Genomic DNA, 18,121 nt, shown 5'->3' with positions numbered 1-18,121 from the left:
CTTTTCCAATGAATAATTTTAATTTGAACAGTCAATCCAAAACAAGAAGTTCTGTCTAGAACTAAACGAGCCTACTTTCCCATACACCCATACTACTTTCTAGTACCTAATCAATATTCTCAAAAATAGCTAAAATTTGCAAATTGTTTTAAATATATTTTTTAAATATTTTAAGCTGATTTCTTGGAATAAAATATTCCTCACTCATCTTTAAAAAAAAAAAAAAAAAAAAAAAAAAAAAAGCAGCAGCACCTTTTAAACAAAACAGCTAATACACTTTTTTCCATTAAAAAAATCTTTAACAGCTTTCAAAACGAAAAAATAATAATTACAATTAATAAGCTTATTAAAATAAATACATCATATAAAAAAAATCGTTTCTTTTTCCCCTGTTGCCAAAAATAATTTTTTAAATGAATTAATGCAATTACCAAAATAAATAAAAACAATAAAATGTCAACTTAAAAAATAATTTTCATTGTCAAAAAAAAAAAAAATCGTTTGCGTATATTTTTATGTAGAAACATGAATGACTTCGAGTTTATTCGCCGAAAACTGAATGCCTAAATTAAAACTTTAGCGTCAAAATAAAAATAAGTCATACCAACAATAATTATTTTACACGTAGCTGCGGAGTCGGAGTCAATCTCATTTTGGGATAAAGGAGTCGGAGTCGAATATCCAAAAATCAGAGTCAGTCATCTGTCCTCCGTGTATAAATTTTTGCCAAAGCTACGAAGTCAGAGTCGAAATTGGGGAGTTGGAGTCCAATTAATTGTCGGGCACAGGAGTCGGAGTCAAGTGCCCTTAAATTCTCGGAGTCGAAGTCTGGAGTTTGGCGTCAAGAGCTTTTTCCAACAAAATTTGTTTGAAGTAAATCCGCCTTCAAGTACGGAATCTACATTGACTTTCAGTTTCCCCGTAGGCGCTAATGTTAAGGGATTTGAACTGTTCAAAATTGAACGAAAAATTGTTCAAATCAAAAAGATATTTTATATACAAGTTTTCCATCAAAAGCTTTTTCGTACAAAGTTTGTTTGAAGCAAATTCGTCTCTCAGTTCGGAATTGCCTGAATTGCCTTGAATTTCAACGTAGGCGCTAATGTTAAGTTTTTTTGAACTGTTCAAAATTGAACAAAAAATAGTTCAAATCAAAAAGTGAAACATGGGAATGAGGTGTACTCGCCGAGATCTTTCGAACAATAAAAAGTTTGTTCGAATCGGACTATTTATTCAAAAGTTATTAGGGGGGACAGACAGAGAGACCGACAGACATTTTTCCCCATCTCAATACCCTACTTTCCAATTTTTAATTTTTCTATATTTATCTAACTATTTTATTTATTTTTGACTTTTTTTTTTGTTTTTCGGGATATTTTTAAGATGCATTAAACCTTGTTTCATGCTTTTTTCTTCTTTCTCCGACTTTTACTGGGAAAGCAGGTTAATAAAATGAGTTTCTAAGGAATACACACAATAGGATTTGTTTCAATCCAACAACTATCACCTACCAACATTAATCAACTATTCCAATTCGAACACATGATGGTATTTCGTAGGATTTTTCTAACAAATATTTCTTCGCTATTACACGCCTTCATTATGTCCATTCAAGGTCTCAATACGCAAACTGCTTATTTTTAGCGCATTTAGAAGAACTTCAGAATCAAGGTAACAATTTTGACACGGCAACGAATCCATTTCAAGCTATTGATTTAGCTTATGACTATGCAAGTTTTAACGCATGCAGAAGTTCACAACTACAACTTTAACACATAGTTTCACGGTAGTATTTTTATTTTCTTTAATGTATACAGTAAAGTAAGATCTGTGATTAAGGAATGAAATAGTTGAACCTTTAAAACGAAGAACAAAAATATGGTTCACCTGGAAGGTGAGAAACGAGGAACAAAAACCGGCTGAGTCGATTTTGAAGGTTAAAAGCTCTATCACCTGACTTCATCAGAATTAGGAAATATATCAATAAATAAAGGGTGAGAGGATAAGACAATAAAACTTATCGTTAGGGTGTGAATAATATATGCAAAAAAGGTTATCACTCACGGCCAGTTTATTGAGAAGACAAGCACAATGATAAAATTACGGAAAGGGAGTAAATTAGTATATTTTTTATTATCTTTATTTTATTTTAGGTAATGATTTTAGATTACAAAATCAAATAAAATCAGAAAATAATTCGGAAAAAATATTAACAAAAACCTTTTGTAGAAAGGCTGTCAGAAAAATAAAAAACTAATGGATTTTTACAACTGACTCATACCAATAACAGAGTTGACACTCACTTTTACGAACCTCTAGTTTACAAACACATATGATTTTATGAACGTCTTACCAGTACCAAAATGTCTTAAAACTGAAGCAATGCAATTCAAGTTTATGAACACATTTTGTAGTCTCAAACGGTTCGTGTTTGAACAGCTTGATGTTGCACGAACTGAATATATTTCATGTTTTATTCTGAGCTGATTTCGCAGGTATTCGCTGGAAAAAATGTAACTGTAAGCAAGCGAACAAAGCAACCGCGTATTAAACAAGAATATAACCGAGAAGATAAAAATGTATCTTATTAATAAATTTACTTCAATTGGCACTTTTTTATGCATACATACACGGCCGTCTGAAGAGGAGAGGGGGGGGGGTGTGCAAACAGGGCTATCTCCCCGAACCCTAGATGTAAGAGGGCGCCGTAAACTGAGCGTTAACTGAATAATTTTTTTTTCATTCTCATTTTGACTATTTTGAAACAATTAAATAATAACATGAAATCAATACTTTCAGTCTAAATTAAAATTCCTAAAAATAATTCTTAATTCGCTTTTTGACATTGTTAATAGCAGGGCTGTGGAGTCGGACTGATTTTGGGGTAAAGGAGACGGAGTCGGGAGCCGAATGATTTTTTTTATTTTTTATTTTTGATGTTTATTTACATCGTTCCACGGGTAATGAATCTAGAAGCGGTTTCAATGTTTAAAAAATAAATGAAACTAAATTACCACAGCAGTTTCATTTACTTATTTTTTAAATACTACTTCTGCCATCTACACAGCTGTTTGTAATTTATTTTACGTAATCAAGATTTAGTATTTGGCAGAAAGTTACGCAAGAATTAAAAAGGCAAAGTTAGTTTCTGGTGAGTTTTTCTTATTTGGTAGACGGTTGTGGATCTCACGTGCATTTTACCCAATTGCATAGTTAAATGTCATTAAAATGTGAATACACTACCAATTTAAAAGGTGTCATGCTGAAGAACGACCTTTTAAGAGTGGCCAACTTTTTTTTTTCTAAATGCTGAACGGTACATATATGTTTAATTTTTTGAAATTAAAAACCCTAAACATCTTTATAAATATAAGTAATATATAAATCAGTAAAAAAGTAATATGTAAATTAGTTCACAAAAGCTGCATTTAAATTTTAATTTTTGGTGAAAAATATTTTACGAATAACTCTTAATGCCTTTTGATCATTAATATATTTTTGCGGTGGCAATTGATATGTGACTTATAATTTTCTTTTCATTAAATCACTCTGCGGGTGGCGACCGTTAATTTTACATTTTAATGCATCTTAATTCGGGGGAGGGGAGAAAGAGGGGGAAAAGAAAAGAAAAAAGGAATTGACTTCATAAATGCACAAAATAACATGATAATTTCTAAAAGGGAATGGTTTCAGCAAAATAAATAAATAAATATAAATAAATAAAATAAATATATAACGAATTTTAATTCAGAAACAAACTTTCTGAAATATGGCAAAGGTAAAATTAAATGTGCAAAAGAAAATGATTGCAACATAAGGACATTTTGAGAGGAAAGTACGTACACACGAATAAAGATGGAGTTAATTTCAGAAGAAAAAAACGGAAAAAAAGACATTTATTTTTTTGAAATGAATCAAGAAGCAACGACTTTTAAAAACGGGACGATAACGAAATCGAAAGTATCCAAAAGAGGACAACTGATACATGAAATACAGAATTTACTTTCAAACAAAGAAACAATGGAGACTATGTTCCTAGACGCAAAGAAGACATAGCAGTAGATTTCCTGAAACGGAACAAAAAATTTCAGTTTCTTAAATGAGCTGTGCATGTAAACACGAAAATAAATTCGAAAACAAGGCGATGGAAATTTTTATTTTATTCATTTAGTTAAACCAAAATTTTTTTAAATACAGCAATAACGGTCAATTGGTTAGCATTAATCATTTACCTTTTATCATAAGTAATCATCAGAACATTAGTTCTGATGACCCGTAGTTCTGATTTTTTCATGCTGATCTTATATTAATTTTCATTAACTTAACAATCTCAAACATGACGAAACTAAATGCATGTAGGTCCAAGCATTTAGAGGATAGTTTAGGATATACGATCTTACACAGTCTCAAAAGAAAGATTTACCATTGATAAAGGGTCAATGATCAATTACTATTTATATAAAATTCGACTACGGTATGATGCAAAGCCTGCTATAACGGTACTGAAATCTCCTAAATGTCATACAAATTAAACAAAAATATTTCAAGGGGTCTTTCAAAAATCAATAAGTCTCGCACATGACTATTCACAAGTTTCAGCTCATCTAAAAAAGTAGTTGAGAATAACAGAAACAATACGAGAGAAAACACTTACAAAACAAATAATCGGAAATTAAACTAAATTAATAAAAAAATAATTCAGAACAAAACCTAAACGAAAGAATTATATGCATTTCATTTTTGGCATATATTAGTCTTATGCATTGTTACACTCTAAAATGGAAAAAGCGAAGATTTTATTTACTGAGTTTGAGTTGCTTTGTGCACAACTTTCGACCATTTTATATTTTCCCCTTTATGTCGTCTTTTTAGATTCAAACCATACCCATCTTTTAAAAAGAAGCATCCAAAACACACATCTGAATCAACACATAAAGCTTCAGACTTTTACCCCAAAACCTAAGCGCTACGGATTTCTACTGAAAGAAAATCCCATAAAATTCGATGAAGCAAAAGATTTGAAGAAAATGCTCAAGACAAATGCAAAAATAAATCAATTTAATGGAGCAAAACCTACATTTTAGGGCAGCAAAAATTTCAAGATTTCAAAGCGCTTCAACGTTTTGTTGTACAAGTAATTGAATATTAAATCATGTTTCAAACATTAGCTTTTAAATGCAAATCCAGGCGCAGTGCAAACGCAGCTCTTACTTTTGTAACTATTTCGAGAATAGCTACAGAGCCTTTTAACAACGGTAAAAGTGAAGCACAGTTTAACAAGAGCAGTTTTTAATGTACAGCGAGACATTTAAACCTTACAACGTTAAAGTTTAACCAGTAAAAACATGAACAATGATTTTTAAAAAATAAATGATTAAAATAATAATGCTCTCGATTGTCCGCAGAATATGGTAGCACGGTGACCGTGGATAATCCAAAAAAAAAAAAAAAACGATATTAGTGTATGCAATAGTTTAAAAAATCAATATTACTCGCAATTTTATAAGCTATAGTTGAAACGATAGCAATTTACGAAAAAAAATGTAAATGCTAAAAAAGGAACGCCTATTATTGCAAAATAATTAAACATATACGACAGCAAATCATGAAAACCGATTAACTGAAAGAGATCAAGCTAGGTTACACCAAAAACGTACACGGTCAAACAAAACTGGTCTGGTCACTCGTTTACGAGTGTAAGTAGTGTTGATCGAAAGTCAGTAAGTAGTTTTGTTTTAAAGCAGTGAGTAATGTGGATCTAAAAGCCAGATTTCGGTGGCCTGGGAAGGTTTAATGTCTTAGAAAGGAGGGCAGGGGGGGGGGGAGTAAAAAGCAGGAATGTTTAAAAATAGATTTTGAATTCGTTGAGTTAAAATTGGTACATTTATCTACATTTAGTGCGCCACTGTCGATTTTTTTTTCAATTGAAAGTGTAAAAGACCGCGGATAATAGTGAGTTTACTGCAACCTTTTCAATTTTGCTGAAATTTGAGCTTTTATTAACGTTATTTTTTACATTCATGATTTTCAAACATTTCAAAACATTTTTCAGATTTTTTCCATACGTATACGTATTTTGTTACTCATAAAATATGAAAAATAATTGTCATTCGTACTTATGAAAGTAATTTTTTGGTATTCATTGATGTTATTATAGTAGTCATTTAGTTTCTTTTTCTTTTTAAAAAATGTCAAAATATAATCTGTATTTGCAGTGAAAAAGTGTGTACTTTGGCACAATTTTTTTCCTATTTAAAATAAAACTGAATTTCTAAAATTCTCCAACATATGTTGGTCGAATTCCCAGAAGCGAAATTTTCTTTTACAGTTTACTAAGAGTGATCATTCATATTTTTAAAAAGTTCAGGAGTTCGAGTTGCACTTAATATACTGCAGGTAAAATGAATTCATTTTTGTCAGCTGTCTGAATCAACTGCACTTGGTTCAAAAACTAACTGTAACTGTAAATATTGTCTTTCAAAAAAAAAAAAAAAAAAAAAACAAGGCGAAATTTTGAAGCTGTTTATAAATACTTTTCGTGACTTTTACTGAGACGATAAATAATAACTTTATATGCAACGGTCGTTTTGGTTGATTTTATTCATAAATTTCCTTGTTTTTCAGTACTGCTAGATTCTCCACGATACCAATGTTTCAGAAACTTTTTCTGCTTGAAGAATAAAGCAAAAGCACTGAAGCAATCTTCAGAAAAAAAAAGGAACATTTATCCCTACCAAAACAACAAATTCTCACAATATATTAATTAAAATTTTAATAACAACTATTGTTATAACCCAGCAAAAACAATGCGAAATTTCCCAGCTGCTTATAAATAATTTTCTTAACTTCAACTGAGACAATAAATAACAACCTTCGTCGCAACGATCATTTTCGTTTTCTTTCGCTTGAAAATTTCGTTGCTTTTCAATACTGTCAGTTCCTCCACGGTATCAATGTTTCAGAAACTATCTTTGTGTGAAGAATAAATCAACAGCACTGAAGCAATCTCCAGAAGAAAAGGGAAACCCATCCCTACAAAAATATCTCCTTCTCGCAACACATTTCATTATTAATGTATCTTATTTTCTTTCCCATAAACCAATCTTCTCACCAGTCCTGTTGAAAAATGCTTCTGCGCGTTCTTGTTGACAAGATAGCTGCGGTCCATTCCTCTTTGGCTTTCATTCTGTGCTTATTTTCGCATAGCCATCTTTTACAAAAGCATCCACGCTATCTCCTCCCCCCCCCCTTTCCGTATACTTAGTACATTTTTCCGTAGAAAGCAGGTATACACCACCTCGCGAAGGAAAAAGAAGTGTCAGCAAGACGTATGTCCGGGGCTCAAGAACGTGGAGAAGATAGCGAGGGAATCACGTTATTGAGTCTACTTCCACTTGGCCCCTGGGTGCTTGGATTACCGGGCTTGCCCTTTTTCCTGTGCCTTCAGTGTTCGAATGCCTCTTCTACACTTGTAGATGTTTTTCTCTCTAAATCGCTCTCGAATCCATTTAGCTTTTTCTTTTTATCCGTCATGTTGTCGAGTCGAGGGTTCGGAGTAGTCACACTATATTTCGAAAGTTTGGTTGAAGTTATAAATGAGCAAATAAATACATAGCAAAAAAAAAAGGGTAAACCTCGATTTTACGTCTTTTCATCACGTTGTTACCAATCAAAGTATTTTATAAATTCAAAAAACGTAAAATACGGAAAATACATAGCAGCAAAACTCATAATGAACCCAATGAAAACGTAGATTCTGGGGACGTAAAATTGGGGTTTCACTGTAGTAAGAAATAAGTAAATAAATAGCAAAAAAAAAAAGAAAAAAAAGAAAAGAAAAAGTGGTAAACCCCGATTTTATGTTTAGCAAGGGAACAACGTATTAAAAAACGTAAAATACGGGAAACACATAGCAGTAAAATTGATGATAGTCCCGAAGAAAAAACTTTAAACGCGGGGAAAACGTAGATTCGGAGGACGTACAATCGGGGATTAACTGTAGTAATAATCATAATAATAATAAAAAATATTTCTGAAACATTAGTTCTCACCGACTGAAGCCAAGTTTTGACTAATTATCAGAATTATGATTAAGATTATTATTATTATTATAGTTATTTTTTATTGTTATTACAATTAATACAGTCTCTCTTCTTTTTCCGAACCTCTATGCTGTATTGTTCAATACATTTAAAAACTCAATGTTTTTCAAAGTTTGCTCTGGATAAATTTCAGATTAACTTTTCACTTACTTTATTCACACTAAATATTATATCAAGAAAAAGAAAAATTATTGATCAGGAAACTTTAAAAAAAGCAACCATCAAAAAATCTATTTCTGACTTAAAAAACTGTGCACCATTGTCATATTGAACAACACAATAATTTTAAAGAATTTAATTTTTTCCCTTTAGAAAACATCAGATAAAATTAAAAACTTATTCAAAATGAATGCAATTAAATATGTTTAATGAGAATAATTCTAAAGTTAGATATTATTTGCAGCATAATCGTTCATAATTACTGTTTCTAAGCGCTCAAAATTAATTATTTTTCCAAAACAACAAAATGTTTTAATGAAATTTCGTAAAAAAAAAGAAATAAAGAAAGAGAAGAGACGCGGTATTGCAGGAACACACCACTCGCGAGGCAAAAAAAAAAAAAAAAAAAAAAAAAAAAAAAAAAAAGGTGAAAAAATCAATTTTTAGTTGTTTAAAAACGAAAAAAAATATCTTAATAAATGTAAAAAAGTTGTTTTTTTTTTCCTACAACTCCTTATTAAAAAATAACATTTTACCAATTCGTTTAGCAATAATGTATTGCACTTCATTGATAGTTTTTCAGTATATGAGTACTTCATTTGTTAACTATAGTTGCTTAATCGATAATACTATGTAAAAAAAAAAGCATTTTTAGGATTAGCTGAGTCGATAAGCAACTATCACATCGTCTACGATTAGAAAAAAAAGAAATAAAATAAAATTAACAGAATAAAAGTTAAAGAAAACATATTTATTATAAAACTAAGAACCTTTGTAATAACCCTAAGATAAAAAAAATCCCGTTAGAGTTTTGTAACAACACTTATTCATTTCAATTTAGAAAACACTAAAATTTCGCAATGAAACAAAGATCATGATAAACATCTTCAAGCAGTATGAATAACATTGTTTTTTGAATATTTTTGCGATTCTATCAGTCGATTTTATCTTTAAGTAGCGTCTTGAGAAAAAAGTCAATCAAAATCAAATAATATTCTCTTCACTTTATAAGTAATACGTCTAGAAATTTTCGAAAATAAAAAGGAAATAAGAGTCAACACAGAACACATAGAAAAGTACTTATCTTATAAGTAGAGTTATTATCAACTGTTTTTTTTCTTTCTTTCTTTTGGTAATAATCGCGCTAACCTTTTTTTTAATATTTTCAATTGAAGCAACGTGTGATTTCTACATAAAGAAAAATACTGTGGGAATAAATAATAATGGTAACGATTATAAACCATTCAAAATAAATCAGAACTTCACATCAAGAATAAAATTAAGTAACCAAGTGTCAACTTGGAATCAGCATTAAATAATGGCTTTATTTACTTATAATGTTTTTGCGATTTTATCAGTCGATTTTACCTTTAGTTAGCGTCTCGAGAAAAAAGTCAATCAAAATCAAATAATAATATCCTCACTCTATACGTAATACGTCTAGAAATTTTCTAGCAGCTATACTAATACTTTTAAATGTGTCTAACGTAAAAATCAATATAAAACAAACACCAAAATAGGTAATGATAAACGAAAACTTTGAGAAGACATTTATTATCATTTAAACTAGTTCAAGGACATTTAGTTTTTACAAAACATAAAAAAGAAATGTAGAAAATATGTTTAATTTATCAAAAGAGCAGAGGAAGGTGTGGATTAAACGCACGTCACGCACAAGTATTCCAGCAGGAAGCTTGATACGAAATCAAAAACATCGCATTCTTTTTAGAATTTATGAAGAAAGAATGGTATTTGATTATTTGATTCTTGTATTTTGCGGGAAGGGGGGGGGGGAGTGTCATTTAAGTTTTTTTTTTTTGAAACTGGATGTAAAATGCTTATGAAATACAAATTAATAATAACTATGCAGTAGTTAAAAATGTTTAACATTTTGTTTTTTTAAACGCCACTTCCAACATGAATTCGCATTAGAATGAGCACACTTTGAAGTACGTATAAAACGAAGAGATGATGTGGTGATTGAAATTATGTCATTATAAAAGCCCATAAACGAGCAGTAAGATAAGGGCGTGGAATTAGAGAAAGTGGAAACGAGGAGGCATTTTGCTAACACAAAATGTCATAATTAAATTTCATCACACGTTTCTTTTTCTTGAAACAACGCATAATTTAATGAAATTAACATGTTTCACGTCTTGCTTTTTTGCAATGCCACTTCAATATGAAATCGCATTAAAAAGAGCATATTTTATTAAATATTTCAAAATTAAAAAAGAAAAGAAGATGCGATGATAGGAACAGGGTCGTGTTGTGAAGATTTCATGAATGAGCAGTCAGAATGAAGCGTGCGTGAGGTAAAAGAGAAAGTGCAAATAAGGAGAAAGTTGAGATTGTCACAAAAGACCAACGATTCTCAATCGGTGGTCCATTTGACATGCCCTCAAAAAGATTTATGCACGTCCCAAAAACACAAAAATAACAAATCTTAAAATAATAAAACTAAACAATAAAAATAAATGTTGTACTACGTTCTTTGCATAAATTTTATATTTTTCTATGATCTTTCTCAATTTGTTATTCAATTATGTGTAATTTATGTACAACAATTACTTTATATTTAAAAATTTACATTTAAAAAAAATTGAGAATTTTTTGACACCAAGTTAATAATTATTTATTTATTTATTAAGTAAAAAAAAACTAAAGCCTCACCCATCCGATTTTTTTTCTAAAAGTTTCTAACAGTCCGCAAGTCAAAAGTTTTATTTTATTTTATTAATTTTTTATGTGTGGGGGGTGGGAGGGGGGACTTACCGGTCCGCTTTTTTTTTTTTTTTCAAAATGTTTTGCCAGAAAAAAGTCCGTGGGTTACAGGGTGTTCATAAAGTCCTGCACAGATGAAGAAAATGTACTTAAGAAAAAATATTTATACGCAATTCAATTTGTTTTTTAATTCTAATCTTATCAACTCCCCCCCCCCCCTCCTATTAGTACAATATTATCTAAAGGCGTGTAGGTGGAGCTAACATCGAAAACTGAAAAATAGCGTATAGGAGAGAAAAAAGTCCCAGGAGTGCCGCGAGAGGGTTTTTAAGGATCAACCCCCAATAACTTTTACGTTTAAAAACTACGAAAGATGTATACGTAGAAGGAAAAAAAATAATGAAAGAATCAAAATATAACAAAAAAATACTTTTAAATTTAAAGTAGTTACTTTCTTTTTAAATGAATTTTCTTAATCGCTGCAAGACTTTCTGAACAGTCTGCATTTGTTGTTTTTGAATGAAAGTGTGACAAAAAGTCAGTGACTCAAAATATCTATATGGGGTATAACACCAACACATCACCTGTACAGCACATGCACACAACGTACTGTGCACGTGGACACCAACCAATAGAAAGTTTCCAAATCTTATCCTTTCCAAAAGTAAGACCTCTTAACGGTCCGTTCAGGTTCTGACGGCACATCCGAAGGTTGCACGCCGACCTCTGCGTTTTTTCTAATATGTATATACCCTTAATTGTATCTATTTTTATATCTAAAGGATGTGGAATAAATAGTTTATACTAGAGAATATCTACTATAACTTGAACCAAGGGTCAAAACAACATCCATTCACGCAATCAACAAATCGTGATCTTCTTATCGAAAATAATTTTTAACTAAGTAATAAAAAAATACCAATAAGTAAGCGATTGGTAGCAAGGGGGCGTTTGAATTACATTACGTAGAGCGAATAACGTGCGATGAAAGTCTGAGATGAAGACTGTTCAGCAGCAAACGTTGCTTACGTAGTCGGTTTGAAATCTGCTTAACTGAATTCGTATAATGCAAACTCGCTGTTATTTTTTGAAATAACGCCAGAACCACACATTTAAGTTTAAAACTTTCTTTCCAAAAGTTATTATTGTTATTGTTCTTGTTGTTCAAGCTTTACAATTGCAGAATTTTTTCCTTCTCACGTTCATCGGGAAATAATCAGTTTGCACCACCAAGTTAACAAAGCCAAAAATTTCCACACTCGTATTGACGGAAACAGAACATAAAACTTATCCGTTGTTAAAAATGAAAAGGACGTTAAAGCGAATCGATTTATCGGCGAAACTAACAAAAGAAGTGGGAATTTGTAGCCAAAAAGACCGATAAGAGCTTTGATTGGGCTAATATTGTCTCCTTTTTTATTATGCTTCCACAAAGAGGGAAACGGAACTTCTCTGTCCTCTTCATCCCGGGCTAAATCATCGATTTTAACGATTGTTTGGGGGCTAGATTTAAGGCACTGTCGACGCCAGAATTTGGGTCACAAGCGAATGACAAAAATTTCGACGGCGAGCAGGGGGCGGAAGGGGCACAGCCGATGACCCGATCGAAAAGAGCCGGGTTAAGATCGAGCGAGGAACACAGAAAGTGGGTTTAAATAATTCACAAGCGCCGGAAAGTACCAAGAAGAGATGAATACTTAGACATTTAAATTCGATTAAGATGTTTTCTCGCTATACCTTAGCTAATAAGAGTCAAAGGTATTTACCGAATAAAGTTTGAAAGGGAGGGAAGCATGTAGGAGGATTTTTACCGAAAATTAAAGTGGGGGATTTCTCTTACTTTCAATTACTTTCTGAAAATCTCTACTTAGTAACAAGCAAGTTTTGCATGTTTAATTTACATCGTTATGTATTGAACTATTAAAATGAGAGGGTAAATAAAAAAAACTAAACTTTTTTTAAACTTCGACTTCGAGTATCTGAAAAATTATCTGACACATACCATTGTCAAGTAAATTCAGAGTTACTGGAGAAAACAAAAATAAAAAACGAAAATTGATATTTAACAAAACAAACAAGGGAAAAAAACAAACAAAAGAGGGGGGGGGGGGGAGGTTTGTCAACCAATGTTATTCCTGAAACTGAAATTTCGATATATTTACATAAATTACAATATTTTGGACGGATAACTATACGGTCTTATGAAACACATATGCTCAACTAAATTTTCAATAGTGTTTATCAGTATCAGTCTATTTAGCTTTGAAAAACTTGAATCTAAATGTGAGTAATTACAATTACTAATGTAAAATTAATTTATTTAAAAAAAATGCTTGATCAAAAAATACATGGACACTTTACAACATATACCACATTTTTAACAGTGGACATAGGAATGGCTCCTTTATGTTAACATTGCATTTTTTATGTATTTTAACAAGGGTGGATTCTTAAATAAAAATATTGGATACATGATGCATAAGCACCTTTCAAGTACGATCAAACACTGATTACATATAATAAGTTTCGTTTTCACAGGTACCGAAGTCCATGAATAACAGCAAATTCTCTAAGCTCTCGTTTGGTAAAACAAATATTAGTCGAAATGGCAAAATATTTTTAAATATTTTTTTAAAAGAATACACGACAAACAAAATGTAAGAAATATCTTCAGAAAATACGAAATATTTTCCGTGTATAGAAGAAGACGGTAAGCTTCAGTTAGGTCTTTTCCTCATATTAAATATACGAAATTATTTTATACATATACATTTGTTTACATATGCGTAACAATGAAAGAGTTGTTCAGAATGACAAAAGAAGAATTTGAACAGTTTTTCATTGCTACACAGTAAAACTGACCAAGTATAAACTTCCTTATTCAGTCAGTCATATGAGCTTAAATAAGTTTCGATAAATCTTACGAGGAAGCCGAGAAAGAACTGTTAATCTCTTGTATAGTCCTGCCTTTTGTCTCTTGTATGAAGAAGAAGCAGTACAAGGAACCCAAAAGAGAAAATGCAGCATAAGCCCAATATAAACCATATTCTCCCATCAGTGTCTTTAAACTGTCAAACGATTTTGCAACAACAAACCCCAAACCCGAGCACGTAACAGAACCCATGGCCAAAAGGAAACTGCGTGTGTGAATCGGCACCAACTCTGGTGTCATTACGAAGGGTATGGGACCAAAGCCGATAGCATAAGCAGCAACGTATACAACAAAAGCCATCACAGGAACCCAACCGTATTTTGCCTGATCAAAATTATACTTTTGCACAGCAATACTGTGCAGGCCAAGAGTTGTCAGGCTGAGGAACAAGAAACAGCCTGAAACAATGAACAAAACTTTACGACCCGCTCTGTCCATCAGTAAGCTGCTTGTCATCGTTACTAAAAGTTGTACTACAGACACAATAGCAGCAGCGGTGAAAGGATCTATGGCACTTCCTGCATTTTTGAGAATATCCACGGTATAAGACATGAGGGAATTGATTCCTGAAAACTGCTGGAAAAAGAACAGCAAAAAGACGATCACGATAGGCTTGTACAAAGTCGGTTGCAAAAAGTCTTGAAATCGGATGCCTCTGGATGAATGTTCGCGCATACTGTCATTGATCTCTTCAATTTCCCTGACATAATCCACATTTTTCCCTCTGAGGAACATCAGTCCACGAATAGCTTCAGCACATCTGGACTCGCGCACCAACCATGCAGGAGATTCGGGCATAAAGAACATGAGGATAGCTCCAGAAACTACAAATATGGCTGCGGTTACGGCCAGCCACGACCATCTCAGTACAATTCCCAACGACATCATGACGAGAACGCCTGAAGAATAAAACACTTGAAAGCCGGACGTTAAAAATCCTCGTTTTTCCGTCGTAGCAATTTCGACGACGTAAGCGGGAACTGCAACTGAGGCGATACCAGCACTAAACCCGGAAATGAGGCGTCCAGCATATACATATAAAAGTGATCTTGAATAAGCAATTAGTAGCCAGCTGGTCATAAATGAAAGAGATATATACATCAGCACAGATTTCCTCCCAAGCTTTTGGGAAATAAAACCTAAAAACATAAAAATATTATACTTAAGTATATCTTCCATTATTAACATATACTCAAAAATTTACGCATAAAAAGTACCACAGATAACAACAACAAAATATTTCTAATACGTTAAAAAGCAACTAGAATTTAATTTAAGCGTAGTTAGAATTTCTTAATAATATTAAAATTGGTTGGAAAACGCATTTATGCTAAAAATGAGTTTCTGAAAACAAATGCTCGTTGTTAAAAAGAAGGAAATGCAATATTTATTGTTAACATAGTGTGTTTAGTCCGTTAATCTTTTGTTTTTTCTAATGCATTGCTCAGATTTCTTACGCATTCCATTGTTTTGAATTTTACGTGTCGAGATCACTTGTACTTCAGCGAGAAGTTGACATTTGGCTTTTATGCTTTTATTGTATAAATATGATTTGTGGTATTATTACTCGTAAGTCAAACCAAATGTTCACACTGTAATACTATAATATACGAATAAGTATTTTCTAGACAAATAAATGATTAAATACCGAAATATTAACTAATTATTATTGACCATTTTTCTATTAAGTCTAGATGAGTCTATCTAAGTCAAGATGTCACTAACTCACTTTAATTTCATAAGAATGTTTATTAGATAGTACAACTGCTCATGCCAATGGACCTATATTCATCTATAAAGCAATAACTGATAACGGAGTTTTGAAAATTTTTAGAGCTGCAAAAAATTGAAACAATACAAGAGCATACATAAAACACACAAGAGAAAGATTATTTTTCTTATACAGAGGTTTTGCATGAAGGATTTTTTCTTACACACAGAGTGTGTTTGGATCCGATAAAAGTGGAATTTTCGAACTCAAAACTTGTGAGATGCATTGTTCCTCAGTGTTTCCTTTAAAAATATGCGTTTGTGAAAGCACTAATACAAATGTCTTTTTTTTTTCTTTTTTTTTGAAGATCGTTCTTAATAAACTAAACCGATAACTTAATGTCTTATCACGTTTTATGTATCTGTACTACTCTATTACTCCAAAACTGAGCCAAAACTACGCGAACAAAATTTCAAAATTAGGGTAAGGGTACCGGTTAGGGACCTACCAAAGTTTTTTGATAGCGGAATTGGTAATTAGCTGTTTTACTAAAATTATTTAAAAAAAAACAACCAATAAGCTCTATTAACAGATCACTCATTAAGGATATTTTACTTTAAAAATTGAACCCCTTAGGTAAATTTTTAAGGTCCTTCAGTTAAAATCACTTTTATTTCGTTTCGTTTCCTTTCTTTCTTTTTTTGCAAATTCGAATAAGAAGAAGAAGAACATTACATCCAAAATAAGATCCTGGATATCAGTTCAGGATCATGTAGGTAACTGAAAGATCAAACATTTACTGAATTTTATTTTCAACTTACTAACTTTAAAACAATCGCGTTACTTTTTAAATAGCGTAACTTGACCAGTATATGAACATCTATATGCACAATTTTAAAGTGATAATTATCGTTAAAAACTGTAGCATTTCGTACATTAGCGTTAAGAAAAAACTGGGAGAATGTTCATAGTTCTTTGTTTAATTTGAAGATGCGGGGGGGGGGGGGGGGGGGACAAAAACGGAGCAGAAACCTCGTGTACGAACATTTCTCACAAGTAGACAAACAAAAACTTACATAGTTGTTTTTATGTTGGGAATTGCTTAGAAGGAAGTTCCTGTTACGAATTCTTTAAAAACTGTTTTTAAAAAAAGTCATTCAGGGCAAGTAAAATGTACCATTTACCACACAGGGCAGGTAAGCTGTATACTTGTACATAGTGTACATAGTCCAATGTTGTAAAAAGATATCGCAATAACTGAAATGTTGATATAGATGCTTGGCTAAAAATGCCTCAGTTGAAAGGAATGTTAATCCCACAATTTTAAATATTTGAAAACATGTTCAATATTGATTTTTAATCTGGTTTACAGATACAATTTACCATTCCTGGGAATGAGACATGAAAAAGGACTAAGTTGACAAATCTGGTTTATAACCAACTATTACACACTGACAACCTTGAAATGCAGACTGTATACAAAAAAACACATTACATATTAACAAAATATTACTAAACAAAAAAAAAAAAAATCAAAACTGGGTTACTTAATTTCTACTGCATTAAAAATCAAAAATTCAAAACAAGGTGAAACCGCAGCTTTAGTATATTAAATTTTGAAACATAATTGCTTAAGGGCAAAAAAAAAAAAAAAAAAAAAAAAACTTGCAATAAAAGCACGAACTCTTTCATGACTCCCAAAAATATAAACCAAAAATCAGTAACAATGTGACGAAACATTACTCCATAATCGAAAATTAAGATGACGCGTCTTGGTTATGAAATTTTCACTACATTAGTAATTTGAGAATGGCTCATAATTGCTTACCAGAGAGGGCATTTCCGATGACTCCGCTCAAATTAGGCAAACTTGCAATCCAAGTGATTTGATCTTCGGTGATATCCTCGTACCTGCTTCCAGGTTTCTTCATGTCAGCAGTTGCAGGGGCTGAGTAACCAGCAACCATCCCAAGAACAGCAATGAATATTAGGGCTGAGAATGCAGCTATGTTCGTATTTCGTAATTTGGTCTCGGGTATCAGCGGAAGTTCCATGATTTCGACATGCGAAGAAAGGCTCAGTTTCCTTGCAAAATTAGACACCATTTTCAATATTACGGTGAAAAAACCTAGTGTTCCAATAAATTATTCTTTAACCAATCCATCTTCGTAACACGATTTTTAAACACAATTCAAAATTAAATGTACAAACCGAAATCGAACTCAATTTTAATAAATAACTGAAAAACAGTTAAAGTTATTAGAAAACAACATGTTCTTCCCCTAGTTTTAATTTAAAGGTGTAATTGAAGAATAAAATATATTCATTACAACAATTCTTGAAATCAAACGTGCATCTAAGTCTTAAAATAAATAAATTAATAAAAACACATTTTTCTAATGAATAATTTCAAATTGAACAGTCAATTCAAAATCAAATGCGTTTCTAAAGAATGCACACAATAGGATTTGGTTCAGTTCAATAACTCCGATT

At 31.7% G+C, this 18,121-nt stretch overlaps 2 protein-coding genes across 2 annotated transcripts in view; both read right to left on the bottom strand.

The window, feature by feature from the left end:
• The window catches only part of LOC129224326 (uncharacterized), a 430,920-nt gene that overhangs the window by 172,550 nt on the left and 240,249 nt on the right, over nucleotides 1-18,121 (bottom strand). The window lies entirely within an intron of this gene.
• Nucleotides 13,326-17,933, bottom strand: LOC129224327 (facilitated trehalose transporter Tret1-like). Its single transcript, XM_054858764.1, has 2 exons — nucleotides 17,457-17,933; nucleotides 13,326-15,056 (listed from the first exon to the last, which is right to left on the bottom strand). The coding sequence occupies exons 1-2, from the start codon at nucleotides 17,731-17,733 to the stop codon at nucleotides 13,906-13,908; spliced, it is 1,428 nt and encodes a 475-aa protein (XP_054714739.1). The 5' UTR covers nucleotides 17,734-17,933; the 3' UTR covers nucleotides 13,326-13,905.

The sequence above is a fragment of the Uloborus diversus genome, chromosome 6, assembly GCF_026930045.1.
Source record: "Uloborus diversus isolate 005 chromosome 6, Udiv.v.3.1, whole genome shotgun sequence".
NCBI lineage: Eukaryota > Metazoa > Arthropoda > Arachnida > Araneae > Uloboridae > Uloborus > Uloborus diversus.
The sequence above is the reverse complement of the archived record's forward strand: the minus strand, read 5'-3'. Positions and strand labels throughout refer to the sequence as shown.